We start from the raw sequence: 22,502 nt of genomic DNA, 5'->3' as shown, positions 1-22,502 counted from the left end.
GTCTAGGAGGGGACCTGAACCAAGCTTCAGTGAAAGCACTTAGCCCCCCCTGCATATTCTCTCAGAATGAACAGTAAAATACAACCCCGAGGACGCAAGTGGGAACTCATCGGAATTGCTTTTTAAGACCCGGAACCGGAGGCACCTCCGTACACAAAGAGTTGTGGGAGTCTGGACTCAGAGCTATTAACTACTAACTGCCTACTCTCTCCTGTAACCTTTTGGCTTTTCTTAGGGGTCAAAAAGCCGACTTGTGACATGGATTTGTTACCCCAGGAATAGTTTTATACGCCTCATTGCCTGCTAGAGAAAGACTCCGCCGTGCTTTAGCGCCGGTCTGCTGTGTCGTCTGGCAACAGAGCTACAATGCTCTCATTGTAACATGAGTCCTCTAACAGCACTGTTAAAAGACAGTGCAAAGTGCAGAATATTATTCTGGTACACCATCTTATTTCAGTTGTTCTCACGAATTAAGGAAACTAAGCTTGAACTGCATTAGGACACACAAGCTATGCATTTTGCTCTCCTGTTGACAGCCTTTTAGTGAAGTAGAGTGGTTGGCTCAACTTTCCTTTAAGAATTTCAGGTCAATGATGAGGTGTCAATATGTCAGGTGTGCTTTGTGGTATAGCTGAAAAGGAATATATTACAATGAGCTGTCTAAAAGCTGTAGCTGAGCTTTCCTGCATATCTGATTGTAGATACTGTCCTATATGTATGATTGCTTCTGATGTAAAAAGTACTAAGAATGGTTAATGGTTAAGTATTATATACTTTACATGGAAGTGTGTTATCTATCAATTCTAGTTTAACTATTTGTGCTGCATTCAAACACTTGCACACATACACACAGATACAGGCATGCACAGATACCAGTGCATTCATGCATTATTCTACACATTTCTGTTCCTGATAACAACAGGACTCAAAGGAAATAAAAGAGCAAGCTTTACCTTTGATATGAAGCAAAAAAGTGTAATCCCAGCCAAACACTTCAGCGATTAAGACTGGAGTTAGGTAAAAAAAAAAATGACTGAGTATGTCTTCCAACATTCACTTGGGATGAATGCTATATAACAATTGGAGAGTTAGCTGCTAAAAAATAATGTGTCCTTTTATCCAACTGTATGACCACTCAAAGGTGAAACAGAATTCTTAAGCAGACACCAGCTGAAATCCAGAGCAGAGGTTAAAGGAATGCTCCTTTGTTTCTTTAGAAGCACGTCTTACTTCTATACTCTGCCAGCGCGACTACTCTAATCTCTCTCGCATGCTCTCTCCCCTGCTCCCAGTCTCTCTCTCTCTTACACACATCAAGACTATCGCCTGCCTCCTTCCACCATCGTTGTGCTGTTAACCCCCCCCAGTGCAGTGCAGAGGAGCGATATGGCTTCAGCACACGGAGTGTGTGCCGTTTGCAGTGCACTGGGCAGCTCGCACACCACCCCCCGCAGATCTCACATTGAAATCGCACATTCAAACTAGGTCAGTAGTTTAACTGCATTAATAACATAGCAAATTGGCAGGCAGAGAGATGGGGTGGTACAGCGTTTGTTTAAAAGCTGGAAGGTTATGTACAGAATTACAGTAAGACATCGACAATACAATACATCTAACAACCGGAGTAAGAAGGGGGTTTAAGCATTAGATTGTAAAAGGCAAGATCTTGGTTAAAAAATGGTTGCAGAACATACATAGCATGAGACTAACCAACATGCAGAGACAAGCTGAAAACATTTGTCCTTCTTCTGTCAAAATAGACAATTTTAATGACTACGGGCATTCTCACTTGCTACATTTCAACATCAAATAGGCAAAGAAGGGGTCTTAACCATGCAATGTTACCCAGAATACAATCTGCTTTAATGTATTAAATCATAGGAGGTCTTTAATATGATTGTAGTACAAAAAAAAATATCTAAAGCTTTTTCTCTTTGTTTCTTTTCCATGAAGACCAGAGGTCACATTTTAAAGATCTAATGTTGAAGTGGGCAGAAGACAATTCTCTGCTTCAGTACAAGTCCAGTCTTGGACTGGGTGTGAGATGTACAGTAGTCTACAATGACTGTGAAAATCACTTTAAAATCCTTCTCAAAGAAGCCCTGTCTATTATTGTCAACAAAACGCAGCTGGAGGAAGGGAAGTGGTTAAAGATGCTTTTATTCGCAAAGGAAGTATTAGACATGAAGACTGATACTCAGATGGGATTTTTACAGTTGTCTGCACCAGTGCCTTACTCTATACAGCTTGCTGTTATTGACCGATTGGAGGCACTTTTTGTTCAATGCATGTCTTTATTTTATACACTCCTAGGTCATTTAGACGCCTTCAAACACAGGTCGAGAAGGGAAGCCTTTAATTGATTTGGTGTGTACTGGTTAATCAACCAGCTTCAACGACCCTTCCCTCATGCTAGATCTTTCTTTACCATGACGGTTTTTGTCATTCTGAATGAGGAGAATGTGATTTATGCTCTTGCAGTTTCAGACCTGCGTAGACGTACAGCAGAGACTGCGCGCCAGGTGTGCACTCCTCATCTGCAGTGTTCTGCTCATTATTTCATTTCGCCCAGAAGCTCACCACTGTGGGGAAGGCACTCCAGCACTCCCAGTGGCTTGTTTCAGCCAGAATCGCACTTTGTCTCGGTTAACTGTTTTGCAGAGTGGGCCACTTTGAGAAGTCTCTGATACATCGCTTTGAAGCCATCGCCTACGATTTTTAATCAAGTTGCAGTTTCCTAGATACCACAGACTAATCTCCTGCTGTTATCCTCCTGCAGAATTCCTCTGAAATGTGAAAATCAGCAGTGTAATTCGAGCCTGCCAATTTTAGAAACATATACTGAATAATTATGTTCAGCGACAGTTTAATCATTCCATCTATAAAAAAGGATGATTAAGCAATTCTCATGGAAGATGCTGCAATTGGCTGTGTGAGGGGAATTTCTTCTATGTGTGTATCTCCTCTTGTACAGCTCAGTTCGTATTCGTTACCATTAATTATTAATTAATTGCATGCTCCAAAGTAAATTAATGAGATGAGACGAATGCCTACAGTTTGCCCATAGGGAAAACTGTCCCCAAACAGTTCCTTCACTTCCTTTCCAGCTCGCTCCTCTGTAAGTGATTGTCCACTATTGGCACCAATGTGACGACCTCTGACCTCTGACCTGAGAGCGGCTCTCATGAACAGCAGCAGGCGACACAGCCAGCTGGTTAGTCGGGTCACTCCCCCTCCCGCCCCGCAGTGAGGCTGCCACTCTTAAAGAAGTCAGGAGCTGCTACAGGCACGCTGCTGGCACTGCAGGGGAGCGAGCCTGACCACGCACAGGGCGGGACTGCTGTATTCCACCAGGGGTGTCAGGCCCAGGTGCTGGTGGGCATGTGCTTCTGGGCTTTCTTCCAGCCCGAGCTCTCAGTTACATGGGGGGTCTAATTATTTACTGTTACTAACTACAGTACCTGATCTCTGTACTTGTAACATATACCTTTAATGAGGCGAGCGGTTTGAGTCATCAGCTACAGTATAAAAGGCCTTTTAACATCTGTTAAATAACAACTGTACATGGAGAAGAAAAAAATAAGTTATTTGTTTTACAGTACTTAATTGGAGGAAAATCCAACAGCACTTGACAATCCAATACAGTCTCATGCTGGTCAGTTCACAAAGGACCTGTCAAGTGCACCTTCTAAGATGCTCAGTTAAAACAAAATACAAAGGAAATATAGATCTATATACAGTATATATTACTATGACAAATCAAAATATGCCAATTAAAAACTGGTGTCTTTACTTTTGGTTACTCTGAGATTGTTGAAGTGTTCATTTGCAGATGAATAATTACTGTATGTTGGAAAACAGAGAAGTTCTTTTATTTTTGCCAGTGCTTTCTTTTTGAAGGGAACACCACAAATCTAGAGAATCTACTCAAACACATTCATCATATCTGCACGCCTGAACACACACAGGAAAAAAAGCAGGCTCAGCCTCCCCACCTCCACACACACATCTGCAATAACGAAACACTGCCATCATTATCGTTCTGTTGCATTTCCACTTACACTGGGCGTTCAATGACATGTCTCTGGGTAAAACACCCAGGGGTGCAGTGTATTATTAAAAAGAGCAGATTAGTCTTAAGAAGGAAAAATCTGATTAAAACAGCGTTCATACTTTTGTATCTGCTGAGAGCAGCAAATTCCAGCTTGGTTGCTATAGAAACCTTATGTACAAATTTAGCAATAGAGGACACTCCCTCGTTAAGAATTCCAGGGTGTAAATTAATTAATGGTATTAACCTGAAAGCACAGCAGGACAGAAGTGAATGAGCTGGGTCTCACTGCTGAGGCCCGGTTGATTTGGTTCAGCTGGGTTATTATACAATTAAGGACTGTGCATTTCTTTCAGTCTAAACAAGTATGGTAGTTAACATCCATTTGTAAGCAAAACCCAGAACTAAACTGAACCTATTCTATCATCCACTCAGTAATCATTACACTCCTTGCTTTTCTCTATGGGGAAAAACACACACTTCATACTAAATTCATAGAGTGGACAATCCACACACAAAAAGCTTCACGTGAGAAACAGCAGTACAGCACAGGGTAAACCATGGGGGCCTGTAGTTTCATTTCTGTACAAGGAAAGTACTACGGAGTACTGACCACAGCAAGCACAAACAACAACAACAAAACAACAGCACAGGAGTGCGAAATCCGGAATGTATGTCGAAAGAAATTTAAAATCCCATTCGCACAATGGAAAAGAAATAAACGGGGCTGGATCTTTCCGAACGTATCCCGTGGAGGATCCGACGCGTACTGCATGTCTCCTGTGCAGTGCCAGTGCATGGCCACTGGAAGAGGTCACGCAGGATGGCAGCTGAGAGCCCCGGCGCTGATCCGAGTCTCGCCGAGACACCCTGGCCAAGCCAAGCACACAGGCGAGAAGCCCTGAAACCCACACGCGTGTTCCTACAGCCGAGCCGTCGGGGCAACTCCGGGCTTCTCCCGAGCTGCTGGACAGCGAACCCCGGGGGGAGCTATCTGGGACATATTGTGTGGGTGGGAAAAGGGCAATGAAAGGATTGAGAGGAATCCTGCAGTGAAACAGTGCCACAGACGCTCTTCTGGTTATTAAGACAAAAGATACCAGTCTTCAAACGAAATCCTCCAAGAGCTACTTTCCTCACTATTGATGGAGATGCTTCAGCCCACGTCAGTATACATGTGTGTGTGTTTTTGTATACAAATGTATCTGCATCTTTGTAGTTACAGGCTGAACACAGGCACCTGCAGCACAGACAGTAAAACTAGAGTATCTGTGCTTCTCTGATATAAATGAGTAGATCTTCCCACCTTTTAAAGTCTGAAGCTTTAAAATGCCGATGCTGTGATTGTATTTTGTAAATGGGGTTTGTGACTGGTGGCCCGTTTTTTTCGTAAAAAATGTGATTTGAAAAATGTGGATTGTGAAATGTATTGTACGATCGTTCAGCAACTGAATGATATTCAGGCTATTTTAAAATCTGTCCCATCATTCTCCATTCAGAAAAAGCGCATAAATCATGTTTTTTCCAGTCCACAACCCAGATCTGTCTGCTGCCTACTGATTTGTTCTTTTGAAAATCACCTCGTGACAACTCCATGGAAATTAATAAGGGACAAAATAAAAAAAGCTAATAACACACGACCAATGCTACTGTGGAACAGCTAGCTGTGTAGTTAGTCTCAGCTTGTTCTTAGAGAACATACTGCCGGACCAGGTCTGTCTATTCTCCCACCTCTCCCTGCCTGATTCCCTAATCACTCATCTCGACTTCCTGATGGCAGAGCATCTAAAGGTCCTTCAAGCAATAACGGTGGTTCAGTGTTATTGTCAGCCCTCCCAGGGTGCAAACCTCCGTTTCGTTATTAAAATCTTGTTCTCCAACCTGTAATTTGCTTTGCCTCGCAACGGCTTGGGAAAATGCTGCTGCTAATGTGCACCCTTGTCTGATCATCTTTATCTGGCCTGCAGGGTGCCACATGGTTATTCAGAGGCATAACATGCAATTACTGGCAGATTTCTTTTGAGAAGTTCTGAACTGCTGGATACAGGCAAATAAAATGTCACTCTGTCTCTGTGCAATGGGGATTTTAACTGTTTTTAAAACACCCTGCAGTTTTATCTTGAACTTTGGGTATATTCCACACTAACCAGGGCACCTTTCCTGGGTTTTACGGGTCTATTAATGGAAAAGACATCTCTTCTTTTCGAAACTCCACTGCATGTCCTCTACATAACATCGGTGCTGCTGTCAGCAGAGTGGTATTGTGTGCCCAACTCAGAAAAAACTCCTTTGGATATTATATGATGTGATCGCCGCCGATAAAATTGATTGTTCGCTTACAGTACGCCCACAATGTATTTACTAATAAAATCTAATTTATTTTATGATTGATAACTGCAAACATGAGCAGATCCATGCTACTTTTTTAATTGCTATTTTTAGTTGCACTAGGAAAATAGCATTTGTTTTTATTTTTATAACCTCAGCTCACATTATTAAACTTTTAAAGCGTTCAGATCACAATTTGGAAGAGGTGTGGCAGAAGCTATGAAATAAACTAATAAGAAGGGATTTACAATCAAAAACAAAACCAAACTACAGCCTTTAGATAACTTCACACTGCAGTTTTCCATCCTTTCAGACATTGTCTGAAGCCTTCTGCTTGATTAGCTTCTCCTTTCTAGTTCCATCTCTTAACCACTTGATAAAAACTTGTTTAGTGCACTAAATTGCTTTACTTCAGTTTTCTGTGAAATTTCCCCTTTTATACGTGGGAATACCCACACAGTCTTTAAGTAATGTTGCTCTGTTATCCCCATTTGTCTCCCCAGAAAACTGAATGTTGTTCCTTGTGTCCTATTTTACATTGTATTTACGCTGTCTCTTCACCCTGTGTGATGTACAGTATGTGTGCGCGTGTGAACATCAGCATTTCTGAACGCTGCCCGGTTGGAATGCTTTGGAATGAAGGTGATAATACAAGTTATTCACAACATCTTTCAAAAATGAAAGCCGATGTTCTTGCTTTGGGGAAAGTGATGACATGAGGGAAGAGTGAATTTGATATGCATTAAAAGGTGACAGGTAAGTCACTCGCCCATCTAATGAGCTGTATGCTGGACTGTATTCCTTCAGCTTTGTCAGTGTAAATGACGGGAAAAGATCACATGTTTTTACGGCTGTGTACTGGCGAGTGCATGCGGTTCTTCTGATTTCACACTGAGCTGCAGGACTACAGGTAATGGGATCTCTTGTCATTCCTTCAAGCACCTCCGCACTCAGAGTTCATTACACATTAGTCTTTCATTTCACACTGTACTCAAACTAATGGCCACTTCTCAGCAAGCCAGCTGGTTCACTAGCTCTGTTTTGTGATCCTGACATGCAAAGGCATTGTCCTTCGTGTGTGTGTCTGAATCTATGGGCAGTGATGGATATTTCACCTGTAACAATGTTTTTTTAACACTTTGCTCCTTTGGCTCCACAGTGGGTCCACTGACTGGATGAGCTGAGGGGCTTTCTGGGAATGTGATAAATGCATGAGGAAACCGAATCTAGTTCGTGACAACAAAACTCATCAGAGTAACTGTAGTCTCAGGCTGTCAAGAGCAGGAGAGTAGGAGACTATTACCAAGGCTACCTCGATAGATAATCAAGAAGCAGCTGTCTGAAAAATAATTTTTTACTATTTTACCCTGCCAGAGACAGCTGTATTCTTGTTATTTTTGGAATTCTCTGAAATGTACATCCACAAAACACAATTCTAATTGGAATTCCAAATGCTAAACTCTATACCCCATCTCCATGGAAGACTCCTCCAGTATTTTTAACAAAAACGTATTAAAATTCAAAGATAAATCATCAGTACATTTCTTCTAAAGTTCCCCATCGCTTCTTTCCATGAAAAAATGGCTATTCCAACACTACTCATGAAATGCACAGGATATAAATGCAGGATATGGATTTTTTAAATGGCTTAACTATTTGGAACAGTGCTACTAAGCCTAAGCCCAGATAAACAGTAATCACATTGTACTATTACAAGAACAAGTGAACCCGGAGAGCACAAAAGACCTCCTGCAGGACTGGCCACAGACAGCACAGTACAGGCAAAGCACAAAAGACAGTGTCTTCATAGCAGCTACATGTATATCACCCCACAACGCACAACTGGCAGCCCACTGAAGCTCAGCAGGTGTGAGCCTGGCCAGGAGCTGGATGGGAGACTTCTGGGAAAGCTGGGAAACCGAGGTCCTGACTCTCCGAGGTCGTTAAAAATCCCAGGGCATTTCTCAAAAAAAAGTAAGGGTGTTACCCCGGTGTCCTGACCAAACGTCTCTGAACTGGCCTCATCACTCTGTTCTCCTCCCCACTGATACAGTAGCTGGTGTGTGGTGAGAGTACTGGTGAACTTTGGCTGCTGTCGCATCATCCAGGTGGGCTGGTGGTGAAATTGGTCGACCGATTACATTGGTAGTGTAGGAGTCCCCATTACCTGAAAAGCAGTTTGAGTGTTGCGTCCAGTAAAGTGCTGCATAAGTGTAAGGATAATTATTATTGTTGTTTTTGCTCACTCAAAATTTCCATTTACACACTTGGTCTTGTTATTTTCTTACCTGCTTGATTGTAAGACTTCTAACCAGGATCTGGGGTTTTTTAGGTTTTCTTTTCTACTGTACAGTAAGTGTAATTCTCATTATTGACGTTAGAAACACCTAAGAAAAACCCGCATATGTTTAAGAAAATAACGAGATGGATTGTTTAATTGGCGGCCTCCTCGGGGTGGGCGTTCCCGGGGGCAGGCGGATGTGACGCAGCAGACGCGGCCCGCGGCTGTGGTGTCGCGCGCAGCTGGATCTTGCAGAGCTGCAGTCGGCTCGTGGCCGTGCCCGTCCGCCTTTCCCGGCCGCCTCCCCGCGCACAGCCTCGTCGGGCTCGCTGCTGTTGTTAGTATCAAACACCCGCCCGCCTGCCTGTCCGGCTGCTTGATCGCGCTTTCTGCTTTTCCACTGTTGTGACACTGCCCGTCTGTCACTCTGGCCCCGAGCCTCCTGCTGCTGCTGCTGCTGCTGCTCGGGCGTCTCTCCGGTGACAGAGGGCAGTCGAAACAAAACCAGCCCGCATCCGGTGTGTCCACCGCAGGAACCGAGCCCGCACAGCTGAGGAGGCCAATTCATCTTCAATGCCGGGAATGATGACATTTTAAAGAAAATGAGAAGCCTGGTAAAGCCTAGCCAAAAGACAAATTACTTCATGAATTTCATTCTGGTGTTGAACATTTCAGTCTTTTATTCCGTTATTCCTGCAGTTTTGACATTTGATCCTTCTATATACAGTAGCTTCTATATAACAATCGTTATTCTTTTTATTTATATCATGGCGATGACTTCCACACGCAAACTGTTACATATACTGTATGATGGCATTGCCCTTCAATTCGGGGATTTTCAAGCTTTCTAGCTCATGGTCCCAGCTCCCTGCTGCCCTTGGCCGCTTTTCGTGAAACAGTATATGAAAATTGAAACACCCTGCTCCCTCAGGAACTCATCTGACTTTTGCCTGCTCAGCTCTGCATAGATGACACACCTGCTGAGAGCCCGGAGTGCCACAGACAGTGCAGAAGTTGCCTGTTGAAAACAGCTACTGTATAAAGGCCGTGGAACGAAATGAAATCACTCCTTGCTGTCTAAAATCGAGCAATTGCAATCCGCAAGAGAGATGAGCAGTAAGAGAGCAAAAAGGGTCCGTTTCTCCGACCTGCTTATTAACTGTGAATCACCTTTTGGTTATATTTGGGGCAATTTTGTTTTATTCATTAAAAAATGTCAGGAAACAAAAGATATTTAGACTAATTTGCTCCAATCACCCGCTGAAAGTGAAATGGAAAAGATAAACCAATGTAATCTCAATACCGTGCCTATGAAACCTTTTTACAGTTGTAAGAGTTTACAGCATTGCGCCTGTCTGAATTTTGATTTCCTGTAGTATTTTATCCACACAGCACATATACAAGCAATGTTTTTCACGCCTTCTCTCAATCTCACAGAAAATGTTGTCGCTGGACACAGAGTTCTGCTGCATGCTGATTTAAGATCTCTTCTCACTTTTACTGGATCATCCGTCCTTCGGATGAGACGTAAAACCGAGGTCCTGACTCTCTGTGGTCATTAAAAATCCCAGGGCGCTTCTCGAAAAGAGTAGGGGTGTAACCCCGGTGTCCTGGCCAAATTTCCAATTGGCCCTTACCAATCATGGCCTCCTAATACTCCCCCTCTATGAATTGGCTACATTACTCTGCTCTCCTCCCCACTGATAGCTGATGTGTGGTGAGCGTTCTGGCGCACTATGGCTGCCGTCGCATCATCCAGGTGGGGCTGCACACTGCTGGTGGTGGAGGGGAGTCCCCATTACCTGTAAAGCGCTTTGAGTGGAGTGTCCAGAAAAGCGCTATATAAGTGTAAGCAATTATTATTATTATTATTATTATTATTATTATTATCATCATCTTAATTGCATATCCTTTCAGGAAAAAAAAACAGAGGAGGCCAAATTCCACAGAGCTCTGCAATGAGATTTGTTGTTTCTTTTCATTAGAAAGCAGGCAAATGACAGATGGCAGCCAGCGTAACCGCTGTACACGAATGAATGAGTTCCTGGAAGGGCTGAGAGGGCGTAGACGTTTTCCACACACATCTCCGAGCGGCTGCCAGGCGGCTCTCAATCAGTCAGCTGGCGCAGCAGTGCTCTGTCTCCGGACATCAAGCCCGGTCTTATTAGTGTGACCCTGACGTCACACACCCCCACACATCTCCCCGCCCCCGCGCTCTCCTGCGCTGCGCTGCTCCACGCTCTGCCTATTTTAAGAAACTCCAGCTCTAGGGAACCTAAGACAAGACTGAAGCCGAGGGGGCTTTCTGCGTGATGGCTGTGACTTCGTTAAGGCGCGATTTCAAGCCAGATGCTCTCAAGCCAAACAGCCGTAGAACAGGATCGATGGTCTGTGGTGCATTTTAAACATGTTTCGTGAATTCGATAAGAGAGCTGATGCAGTCTATTGTTAGGATTATTGTAAGAATACCAAATGATATGATAAGCTCTCCTTGCTGTTGGTTCAATGTAACATAGATAGATGTCTCAGATAAAACAACCTAAAAACTATTGGGATATTAATATAAGGATCATTTGTAATGCTTTTTAATAGGAACCTGCACCGATTTTTGGAACTGTTGAGCTTCACTGTAGATCTTTGTTACTTTTCTGACGCGAGACTGTTAAATATACTGTATATCTGCAGGCTCAAGAGAGACTGAACTGAATTATCAAAGAAAGATCATTTAAAATAATTTGGGCAAGATAAGGATTTTTTTCTGTTTCGTTCCATTGATATGATGCGTTTTGAAAGCTGTAAATGCGTGGGAATGCTGCTTGCCAAAAGATGCAGAAATCTAGCCCACTGCTATCTCTGTTAAGAAAGCTCTTTTAGGATGCTTTAAGGGTTGCAACCCCGAAAAACAACCAAGATAAATCTGAGATAAAGCCTTAGAAACCAGTTAAAATACTGTCACCATAAACTTTCAGGCAGAAATAAAGATGGTTATTCCCTAGAAAAACATCCAAAAGGAGTAGGCAGTGTTTTCCATCAAAACAAAAAACAACTTCATTACTAATAAGTAGTAATACACAATACATTGTGTTTGACTCATTCCTACTGTTTTCAGCTCCTGTAAATCTACATAATAGCAATCAATTTCGAGCTCAGTTCTTATGCTGAATACGATCTCCCACAGCCGCCACCCACAGGCCCCTTTCCCTCTGTTTCAGAAGCCCGAGGACGCGTGACACATGCTGCACATGCCTGCTCGTGCACAGCTCACCGGCCCTGCCTGCTCTTGAAAGTAACCTTCCCCACCTGACCGGCACGATGGGCCACGCCTCTGCTCACCGGCACGACACGATGGGTCACGCCTCTGTTCACCAGCACGACACGACACGCCTCTGCTCACCGGCACGACACGACGGGTCACGCCTCTGTTCACCAGCACGACGGGACACGCCTCTGTTCACCAGCACGACGGGCCACGCCTCTGTTCACCAGCACGACGGGCCACGCCTCTGTTCACCAGCACGACGGGCCATGCCTCTGTTCACCAGCACGACGGGCCACGCCTCTGTTCACCAGCACGACGGGCCACGCCTCTGCTCACCGGCACGACACGACGGGCCATGCCTCTGTTCACCGGCACGACGGGCCACGCCTCTGTTCACCAGCACGACGGGCCACGCCTCTGCTCACCGGCACGACACGACAGGCCACGCCTCTGTTCACCGGCACGACGGGCCACGCCTCTGTTCACCAGCACGACGGGCCACGCCTCTGTTCACCAGCACGACGGGCCACGCCTCTGTTCACCAGCACGACGGGCCACGCCTCTGTTCACCAGCACGACGGGCCACGCCCCTGCTCACCGGCACGACACGACGGGCCACGCCTCTGTTCACCAGCACGACGGGCCACGCCTCTGCTCACCGGCACGACACGACGGGCCACGCCTCTGTTCACCAGCACGACGGGCCACGCCTCTGCTCACAGTCACACCTCTGCCCACCGGGCACTCTTACAAAGCCAGCGGCAAATGACAGCGTACGTGGAAAGCTTTCTCTGAAGAGTAGCTCCAAGGGCTGGCTCCTTCTCTGAGGATACTGTCAACATCACTGTTTTAAAAGGAAACCAGTAACTGGAACCAGAGCTGTAACAGGAATACACACAGGCGGCCTGTTTGATCTGAACGGCACCAAATTCATGGTCAGTGTGTCTACAGATTGTTCCCCTCGTTAATGTTGGTTGTTAACTTGTACCCAAAAGCTGTGCAGCAATGGAAATCTTTCGTCTTGTAAAATCGCATCATGACAACAACTTGGAGGGAGCTGCTTTCTGCTGTAGCGGCGTCTCTTTGCAACTAACCTACAAGATGTGTCCCGGTCATTAAAAAAAAAAGACAAATCTGTCTCATGTCTGGAAGTATTTCACCTGCAGTCACTGCTTATAGTAATGACTTACAGCTTCATACAAGGCCTCATCGAGGAATAAATCATTCATCACTGTTTCCAAACTCCGAACCAGCAGCAATAGTAGCTAAACGGAAATGCAAACCAGTGCTGGGATTTGTCTTGGCTCTGCATGGACGACGTGGTCTTTAGCCAAAGAGGATTTTCTGAGTCAGGACCTACTTACCAAGAGCTGTGCTCTGAGATTCCTCACACTCCTGATGAACACTGCCTGTGCTCAAACAAAAAAGCACCTACTTCACTGACCCCCAGCTGGGGCTAAGTCACTTTGCTTTTGTCTGTTTGAGCAGCAGACCAGATTGTGCTACAGATGACAACTACCTTTGGGTTATGGGCTGGTCTGAGAATCTTAATACGATTAAAAAAAACATTGACGCACATGCTTTTACTGTATATAGACAGACAGATAATATTAAAACATTACATTTCATTATATTTAAGAGACATACATTTTATTAATTAGTTATACCATAATTTAAGAATAGTAATATGATATAATTATCTCACAAACATGTTTGAAAGGATCATCACAGATTAATACAATTAATAAAATCAAAGCTGGACTTAAAATGCAATGTTTGGGAGGACATCTTTTAATGCAGCTCAAGACTGCCCCCTGGTGTTGTTCCTCCACGGCTTTTGCCTAATCAGCTATCAGCCTTGCAATCATATGCCATCAGAGGGCTTCCTAACGGGAAGTTCAGGCAAACCAGTCCAAGCTGGATACATTTCCAGCATTTAGAAAAACCCGACTGCAAAACAGAGAAACGGCAGAGTGAAACAGCATGAACATCATTTATCAAAAGCAGGAGGGACAATGGGCCCTGGCAGGTTATTCCTTAGGCTTTGTTCACTAGAGTTCTTTCATTCATTAATTTTATGAATGGAGATGAATTATTTATCCATTCATTTTCTAACTGCTTGATCTCACACAGGGTTGCTGGGGAGCTGGAGTCTATCCTGGGCAAGCAATGGGTACTACGCAGGGGAAACCCCGGATGGGACAGCAGTTCATCACAGGGCACAAACACACACCCACACGCCAGGGCCAATCTTCCCAGAAGACTATTAACCTGCCAGCCTGTCTTTGGACTGTGGGAGGAAACTGGAGCACCTGGAGGAAACCCACACGAACACAGAGAGAACATATAAACTCTGCACAGATAGCACACCTGGTCCAGAATTGAACCCAGGGCCCCAGTGTTGCAAGACAGCAATATTAACCACTGTGACACCCTGAATTATTTATGATATAGGACTAGATAAGAGAAACTTTAAGTTTCATATATAGCACTGTTTTTTATCCCTGTACTATATGCGCTTAAGAGCACGGGGGCAGGAAATGGGACCTGTGTTAATTAGGCATCTTCATCTCTTCAGCAAACCAGAGAGATCTGTGCTCATGCACACAGGAGAACTTGAACGAAACACAGTGTTTGCAGAAAAAGAAATCCGGGAGACAATCTGAATTACTGAAACAAGCCTGCCCCCATGTGGAAAGGCACTGAGTCCAAATAACAGAAGCAACCCACCACTGAAAGAGCTGCCTGCACACGATTACAGTCACGATTCCAATTCAGCGGAGAGCAGAACAAATAGTGCACAGCCCCTCTCCTCCCCCCTCCCCACACACTGCAGCACACACTTACAGTACTGCTCTGCTTTTAACATACAGTACAAACTGTACTATCGGGTTTGGAGGCTCTCAAGGCTCTGACCAAATGATGAAGGAAGGTTTCTTTACATCTCTGATGCATTAAATAAGGTTTTCCCATTAAAAAGCATTGGGACACCAAACACCTACTAATAGAAATAAATAAGAAAAACATACCATGCGCTGGATAATTCTGCGGATATTTTAGAATAGGTACTGTACTTGTTCTGCACTTCAACAAGTCTTGATTAGTGCAGAGCACATCCCTAGTCTAGAAGCTCTGCAAACCTAATTACACGAGAGCAGGACCTCACCACGCCAGCATCCTAAAAGAATTGTAATAGGGGTTCTAAATTAGTTCTTCTTTTCGACTGCAATTTTTACAGTACATCTGGTCAAAAAATGAAATAATCAATTATGGCATTTAACATTGGAGTTTAAGATCAAACACATGTTTTAATCAAAGAGAAAAGAAAACGAATACTCCCAGGAGCTCTACGTCATTACTGTTTGATTTTGCAAAATGTGCTGGAATTGATCGCGCTTGGATCAATGTTCCTGCTCGCTTTATAAGCCTCTACTAGGCTCTAATTGAGGATTTCTGCAGAGAATACTGTATGATCTACTGTCACAAGAGGGCACCCAAGCACTGTACATTGTACATCTGGGAGCAACAGGCAAGGAAAGTGAATCTGAATTACGTCATCCTCTACTACATCATTTTCCCAGATTACATTAAATATTTTAAATGTACACATTTCAAGCACAGCTGACACCCTTCACAAGAGCCTTCAGTGTTTCACTGCTAGTCATGCTTTCAAACATCATGTTTTTCTGTAATAAACACCCCTCTAACACAACATCTCAACAAAAGACCAAAAGCTCCATTTGCCACACACTTTTCTACTCAGACAGCATTACACAACAGGTGTGCTTCACAATCCTGGGTATCATTTGTCCTACTGCCTCTTGGGAAATTTAGTTTTTTTCTGCCGTGTTTCCTTGGGATGACTACAAACATTACCAAGCAAAATATGATTGCCCCATTATTTCTATACATAAAATCTGAAAAGTATCATTTAAAATTGAAAACTATTCTTTAAAATCAAACGTTACAGACAGCAAAGCATTTTTAACACTGTGATGGGACATTCTACACTAAAACATACAGTACATGTCATTTTCAGGTGATGAAACTTGAAGTCGTAGCCCTTTATTGAGCCTGATGTAGCTACTGTAATACATAATGGGTACTGCATTGCAAAAAAGGTACCGATCCAAACCAGCCTGAAAGCATAAGACCAAAACTCTTATAAACTATGTTTCCAGCAAGCAGTGCAATTTTCTAAGTAAATTAAGTCCATGGCATCATCTATCACAGCTCAGCCTAATTAATTCTCTCTCTCTGTTTCCTCTGGTCCCACGGGTGTCATCACTGAGCTGAGCTCTGCTGCCATATGTGCTCTTGTTTATAACGCACTAACAGCAATATATACCTACAGTACATGGTGTTACTTGAGTGAGTCATGGTAGTGATTCAGCACAATGACGATTTGAACTGTAATATTTAAATATTTTAATATACATATACTGTATATGTCATATTATATATACTGTACTGTTTATAGTTTAATATACCTAATGTGGCTTCAGGTACCAAGCAGGTATTCTTCACTGTTGTGAGTCTGAATAGTGTGAAATTTCATAGCAGGAAATCGCGGTGTAAAACTATCCTCTATTTGCATAATTATACAGTATCATGGAAGACGTCTTAATCTGATTTTTCTTTTCATTGCTCTCCCGTAGGCATCAGTCAGAGAGTTCCGGCAGGAATCTTTGATTTTCATCTCTAAATAAAAGAGTCCGAAATCACCCTGCTTTCACTTTGGTATTTACGCTGAAATAAGGGGACCTTGCACCCCTGCAGAGCGGTTTTTATTCATTCCCATTTTGAAAAGCCTGTCATGACGCACTTGAACATGGGAGCAAGGAGGCAATTTGGCCCGTTTGCAGATCGCAGTGCAGGCAAGCCAAGGAACACTCTCAATTAGAGCTTGGAAGAAGAATATGGGGATAGAGAGGTGTGGTGTCAGCAGGATGTATTAACCCCCCCCTCCCTGCCCACTGTCATTTAACACAAGGCTGCAGAAATGGGATATAAAGCACAATGCAACTGGAGAGGAGCCAGAGGGCCTGTTGAAATATTGAAATGGGTATCTACACGCGTTATTTATGTCATAGTGAGCTGGCCTCAGGCATTTCTGCTTCTCCTCTAGAGCCAAATCAACAAAAGAAGGACCTTTTAAGACCTCCTCCTAAACTCTAATGCTGATACTCTTTATTTTAGAAGCAACGGGGATGTACAGTATGAGGATCTGACAAAACTAACTGTGGGCCATAAACTTTCAAAACACTACAGCTGGAGTAACGCTGGCGGTCTTACAGGTTTATAACCCTTGAACAGAGCGTTTCTGTTTTGAGCACATTCCTATAGTTCTGGAAATCTGGATTATTCTTCTTTCTTTCCTGAACTTTCAGGGTTGCTGGTGCAGGAACAAATTCTTCTGCACCGCCAGCAGACGGAGGCCAGACGCGATGGAAATGGTCCCCCGGTTTCCGGATGAAACCGATCCCGGTGCCGGTCGGAGGAATGCAGGGGTCTCCCCTGCGCTCGCGCCTCCACCGACTGGTCGGGATCAGCCGCACGGCCCGAGGCTCCCAGGACTGGTGCCGAGCGCGTCCCACCTGGGAAGCTCCAGATATTCAAGGCTAAAAATTACAGAGCCTCGCCGGGGGACGACTGGCACACTTTCTCTCACACCAGAAAAGATGAGACAAGACGCAGCATCTGCCCAGGCCGAATCTTACCTGTCACTGCACGAGTACGGTAAGACTGCAGTCGCTCAACGCAGTGGCGGGAGAAGCTGTACGCTTCTGCTCCCCTGCCCGTCTCACACGAGCTACAGAGTCGTAGAGCTGGTTTAAAATATACCGTACTGCGCCATGCAGCGCCATTGCCTGAGCCTCAATACACTGTTTCAATTTGCTTCCGACAGATGCCACAGCAAATGATCTTTATATAGTATATTCCACCCGTCCATTTTCGAACTGCTTTATCCAGTCCAGGGTCACAGGGGGCCGGAGTCCAGAAAAACAACAGGGTCATTCTGGGCACAACCTGGACAGGACAGGGCATATATAGTATTTAACTATTCTTCCATAGTAATATGAACTAAAAAAACTTCTCTCTCTACCATAGCAAAGATCCTAGAGAAAACCCCACCAACACCTGAAATTCTGGGAGAAATTGCTCAGTTGGTCCCAGTTCAGCCAGTACTGGACAGTACTGAGTGTGTGTAGAGTATCATAGCCATGCAGAGCCTTCAGTAAACCCATTATCCCCCAGCTCCATCAGCTAACCCCTGCAGTACCTTTCCTTTTTCAGATTAGGGGTGTCCCGCAGACGGACCGGCCCTGCAGGACCGGGACTGGACAGTACTGAGCGTGTGTAGAGTATCGTACAGTAGCCATGCAGAGCCTTCAGTGATGCTGCACGTAAACCCATTATCCACCAGCTCCGTCAGCTGGTTCAGTCAGCACAGAGAGCACTGGGTGTGCATTAGTCGGGCTGTGCTTTAGGAGGAAATCTGCCGGCCAGATTTCAAAGGGACACAGGAGCTGCCTCAGTGTGACACACAACCCCTGACAGGCACTGCGCTCCTCTCTATAAGATCAGTTAGCGGGAGGAACAGAGAATGACCTTACGTCTGTTTTCACCTCCTTACTTTCGTAAAGAGGATTAAAATGTCATTTAAAAGAAACAAAACATCACTCCTTATGTTTCGGGAACCATTAAGCATGACAGATATACGACTATGCGGTTTAATACTACAGCACCACTCTTGGGTTTAAATCACAAGGCTAATGGTCACGAGATGCATCGCAATGCGGAAATGTTCTGACAAAAACTGATGGGTGACCCCCCTCACCACAAATTAACGAGAGCTTACTTCAGATTACATACAGTTTAGAATCAAATACCTCTATCTGATACCTCCCATTACAGCTATTAAGGACATCTGTCTGGTGTCACTCAGGCAACACACAGGCTTCCCAGAATGGAAGATTCAGCTCTAATCCTTAAAATCAACCAGCTGAGGACAAAGTGTTCTTCACAGAGCCCTTATTCACAGAACTGTTCACGATGGTCCAGAACACACTGGCGAGATCAGGCCACTCGTTTCCCACAGCTCCAATCCCATCGTGCACTGCATGACATTTTAAAGCTCTCTACACTTTTGAGATTCAGGAATCGAAAAGGCTTGGCTGGGAAAGTAAAGCAGCAGATCTCCTTCTCGAAACCTGACATGTGCAACCTCCAGATCAAGCTGCGTTCTTAAAACTGTCTTATTCTCGACCCCGTCAAACACACTTCCTGGCCAGAATATCAGGATATCCCAGCAACAAGCAAATAAATGTATTTGCGAAAAGGAAGTCCATTTGTGGTTAGTCTGACAACAGACAGAATAGGCAGTAGACCCAGACAATTCCTAAACCTGAATCCAACCGAAAACTCATGCTGGGACAAGCCTCAAATGAAGACTGACCTGCTGGGAAAGGGACGAGGCGGCAATTATCTCAAGACCTTCAGGAAGACATGCCACCTCCTCTTCGAGCTGCTCAAAGAGAACACATGTGCCGTTTGGCAAGGAGTCCTCCTGTGGTGGACGGGGAGCATACTGTAACATGTTCTTGTGACCCTGTCGTCCAAACTCATGAACACCCAGACCCAAATCAATGGAGGACGCGATTGTGGCGACAGAGGGTTCACCGTGAGCCCAAAATAAGCTGAACACAATCCATTTATTGATCCGACTCAGCCCCTCAGTCCACAGCACAATTAGGAAGCACTGATCTCCACTGCCCGAAATAATTATGAAAACACAGAAAAACTATGATTTGCATGTTGTTTTGTTTACATGCTACTTTGATGCAACAGTCTGATCTATCACCGATTATTCGTCAAGCTTCTAATGGAATTTTTTTGGAATAACAAACTGTTCTGGAAATAGAAACTTAATTGTATTCATAATGTACAGTACGGACATCTCGGATGAAGCTTACAGAGTAAAAACATCAGTACAAAAATTATTCTTTTGCACTAAATTCAAACCACAATATTGCAGATATGAAAGCTTATAATACATTCTGGAGCATTCCTGACATTCATGTGTATTTCAAATACAGTTGCTGTAGCTGATAATCACTGTCTTCCAATAATGTTTTTTTAATATACAAAAACCTCAGGCAACTGCTGTAGAAATTTGCTTTGCAGTTAAAAATATTAGATATATAAAACAAAAGCATGAGATCAGTTTAAACAGAGGTGAAAATTCACAATGGCACTAACTTTAATCCAAATTATTGCTGGTTTTATTTGTTGTACCAAACAGACCTTAATCCTAGCACGAAGATCGGATATACTGTACCTTAAGATCAGTCAATAAAGTTCCCCTGATCACACTTTCCTAGTCTCTAAATAGTCATTTTATGACAACAACTTCTACATGTGACACATATTCGGGAAAGAACAGGGAAATTTAGTTCTTTCAATGTTTCCTTGGTATTCATAGAAAAAAAGTCTTAAGCCTTCCCTTGGACTGCACAGTCACACTGGGAATCCAGACCCAGGACTCTTAGAGGACCCTTCTATTCGGTTTAGATTCAATTAATGGCAAATCGTAAAATCCTCTCAAGCATTAAATGGAATTCCCTAACTAATTATTTGCTACTGATTGAAGATCCCATGGTTCTGTTTGCAAGAGTAGGGGTGATGACTCGGGCTGCCTGGTTAAACTCCACTCTGGGCTTTGGGTTTGCACAACCTGAATTCCCCCCTATTCAAATGGTGGGGTGACCTCCCACTCCCACTCCCACTGGTGCAGGAGGGCTGCTCCGTGTCACCCAGGTGGGGGCTGAACTGGGTCTCTTCTTATAAGGATCTGCGCCTGAGACCACGGCCGGCAGAGGAATCCTGCTCCGCTGGGCCCCTGAGCAAGGCCCTTCGCCCCAGCTGCTCCAGGGGCGCCGTACAATGGCAGACCCTGCGCTCTGACCCCCAGCTTCTCTCCCTGTCTGTGTGTCTCATGGAGAGCAAGCTGGGGTCTGTGAAAAGACAAATTCCTAATGCAAGAAATTGTATAGGGCTCATAAAGAAACATTATCATTATCATTAAGCGAGGTATGAAAAGTGCTACTGTACATAATTGTGAAGAATCACTGTTATGACGTCTGTTGTACCACACTGTTACATCTGTACACCTGGCATTGTGTTGGGAAAGATCCATGAACAGAACAGGATTGCAACACCTTGTGGAGCGAGTATAGGGTACTTATCTGTGTGCACGCAGCTGATGGTACCAACGCATAATAACTATCTCCCACGGACTGTGTGCTCATCCAAGTCCATCCAAGCCCGGTCTTTGTATTTCTAAAACGATCTTTTTCACTTTGAACGTTTGTGCTCAGCCTGCTTTGATCTGACCATACAATACACACCAGCAACTCCAAATCGACAAGTATTCTGTGGTGGGGGGAAAAAAAATCAAGAAAATTCCAAATCGTTCCTTTTATTTATGGTCTTAAAGTTGCTGTGGCTATGTCTTTGTCTTTCTAAGGGCAATCAAAACCGCACAGAGAGCTAATCGAGGGTCCATATCACAGGGAGGTGCGGCTCATTCGGAATTCCACGGTTAACTCGGGTATTCCCCAGGTGGGAGCTACAGTATCTCTGAACAGGCAAGCTGAAATGCGATCTGAATCCGCGGGCTAGTGAAACGCGCTTGAAGCCGCCATCAGGGCGCAACAATGTGTAAGTTTGACAGTGTGCCTGACAGGCGCTGGGCGCCCCGACCCCACTCTTAGCGCGTGCAGCCGTGTGCTGTCCCGTTCCCCGCACACGCGTGGGCACAGGCGCCCGAACAAGCTGGAGTCAGCACAGAGCCGCCTCCGTGGCCGTCATTAAGCCCTCTAATTCTCAGGGTCCACCAGAGCACGGGGGTTTTTTGATCCTCTGCCGTTAAGAGCGCACATTTCCACCTCGGACGACGCAACCGCATTTGCGTGCGATTTGCGGTGCAGCGCGTCCCGTCCTGCCGCGTCCCCGATGTGTACACTTCAATTCAGTCTTTAACCCGCGTTTCTCTGGGAACGTCTTGCACCGGCTAAAACCTTTTTTTTCTGGCACTCCAGTGTCACAGAGACCCCCCTCCCTCCACCGGCGCTCCCCCTCGTACCTGTGGGGCTTCCGGACGCCGGCCGGCGAGGTGGGCTTGAACCTCTGCTGCTGGATCTGCTGTAAAGACCGCAGGGAGATGCTCTTGAACAAGCTGTCCTCCGCCGAGTCCTCCAGCTTCAGCTGCGGGATGATGTGCCCCGGGTTCGCAAAAGCCATTCTGTCGTGCGTACCCCCACTCGGGCATACGGAGAGGGGCTGGGGTACACGACGGAAAAGCAAACTTTGGGGATGAAAAACCAAAAAAAAAAAAAAAGAGGAAGGAGAAGAGAACGTGTCTGTTGAGGAACTGTTGTCCGTCTTCTGACCTTCTCTTCCCGTTCTCCCCCCCCAGGACACCACGGCTCGCCGTGAGGAAGAGGCTGGCGGCTCCCTGCTGAGGGAGGAGGAGGATGCCGGGTTCGCGGAGCGAGGCGCCGGTCGCGTGCACCTGCTTA

General features: G+C 44.9%; 1 protein-coding gene and 1 long non-coding RNA gene across 8 annotated transcripts in view; one reads left to right on the top strand and one right to left on the bottom strand.

Moving 5' to 3' along the window:
- Nucleotides 1–22,453, bottom strand: part of LOC148641195 (protein Aster-B-like) — a 188,290-nt gene extending 165,837 nt beyond the window's left edge. For 2 of the 7 annotated variants that reach the window (XM_088619616.1, XM_088619619.1), the window contains exon 1: nt 954–1,191. Coding sequence is in view for 1 of the 7 variants with exons in the window: in XM_088619621.1 (XP_088475747.1) it covers nt 22,067–22,224 (158 nt within the window). In the remaining 6 variants the exon portion in view is untranslated. Of the gene's footprint in view, nt 1–953; nt 1,197–22,066 lie in introns of those variants that run through there. The other 5 variants (XM_088619621.1, XM_088619612.1, XM_088619614.1 and 2 more) reach the window with 5 other exon arrangements.
- Nucleotides 8,898–13,686, top strand: LOC148641196 (uncharacterized). The gene is made up of 3 exons (XR_015930257.1): nt 8,898–9,274; nt 9,592–9,793; nt 11,873–13,686. It is a non-coding gene; the product is annotated as an uncharacterized LOC148641196 (long non-coding RNA).
- Nucleotides 22,454–22,502: the final 49 nt, after the last annotated feature.

Source organism: Lepisosteus platostomus, chromosome 25, assembly GCF_059453375.1.
Source record: "Lepisosteus platostomus isolate fLepPlt1 chromosome 25, fLepPlt1.hap1, whole genome shotgun sequence".
Classification (NCBI taxonomy): domain Eukaryota; kingdom Metazoa; phylum Chordata; class Actinopteri; order Semionotiformes; family Lepisosteidae; genus Lepisosteus; species Lepisosteus platostomus.
The sequence above is the reverse complement of the archived record's forward strand: the minus strand, read 5'-3'. Positions and strand labels throughout refer to the sequence as shown.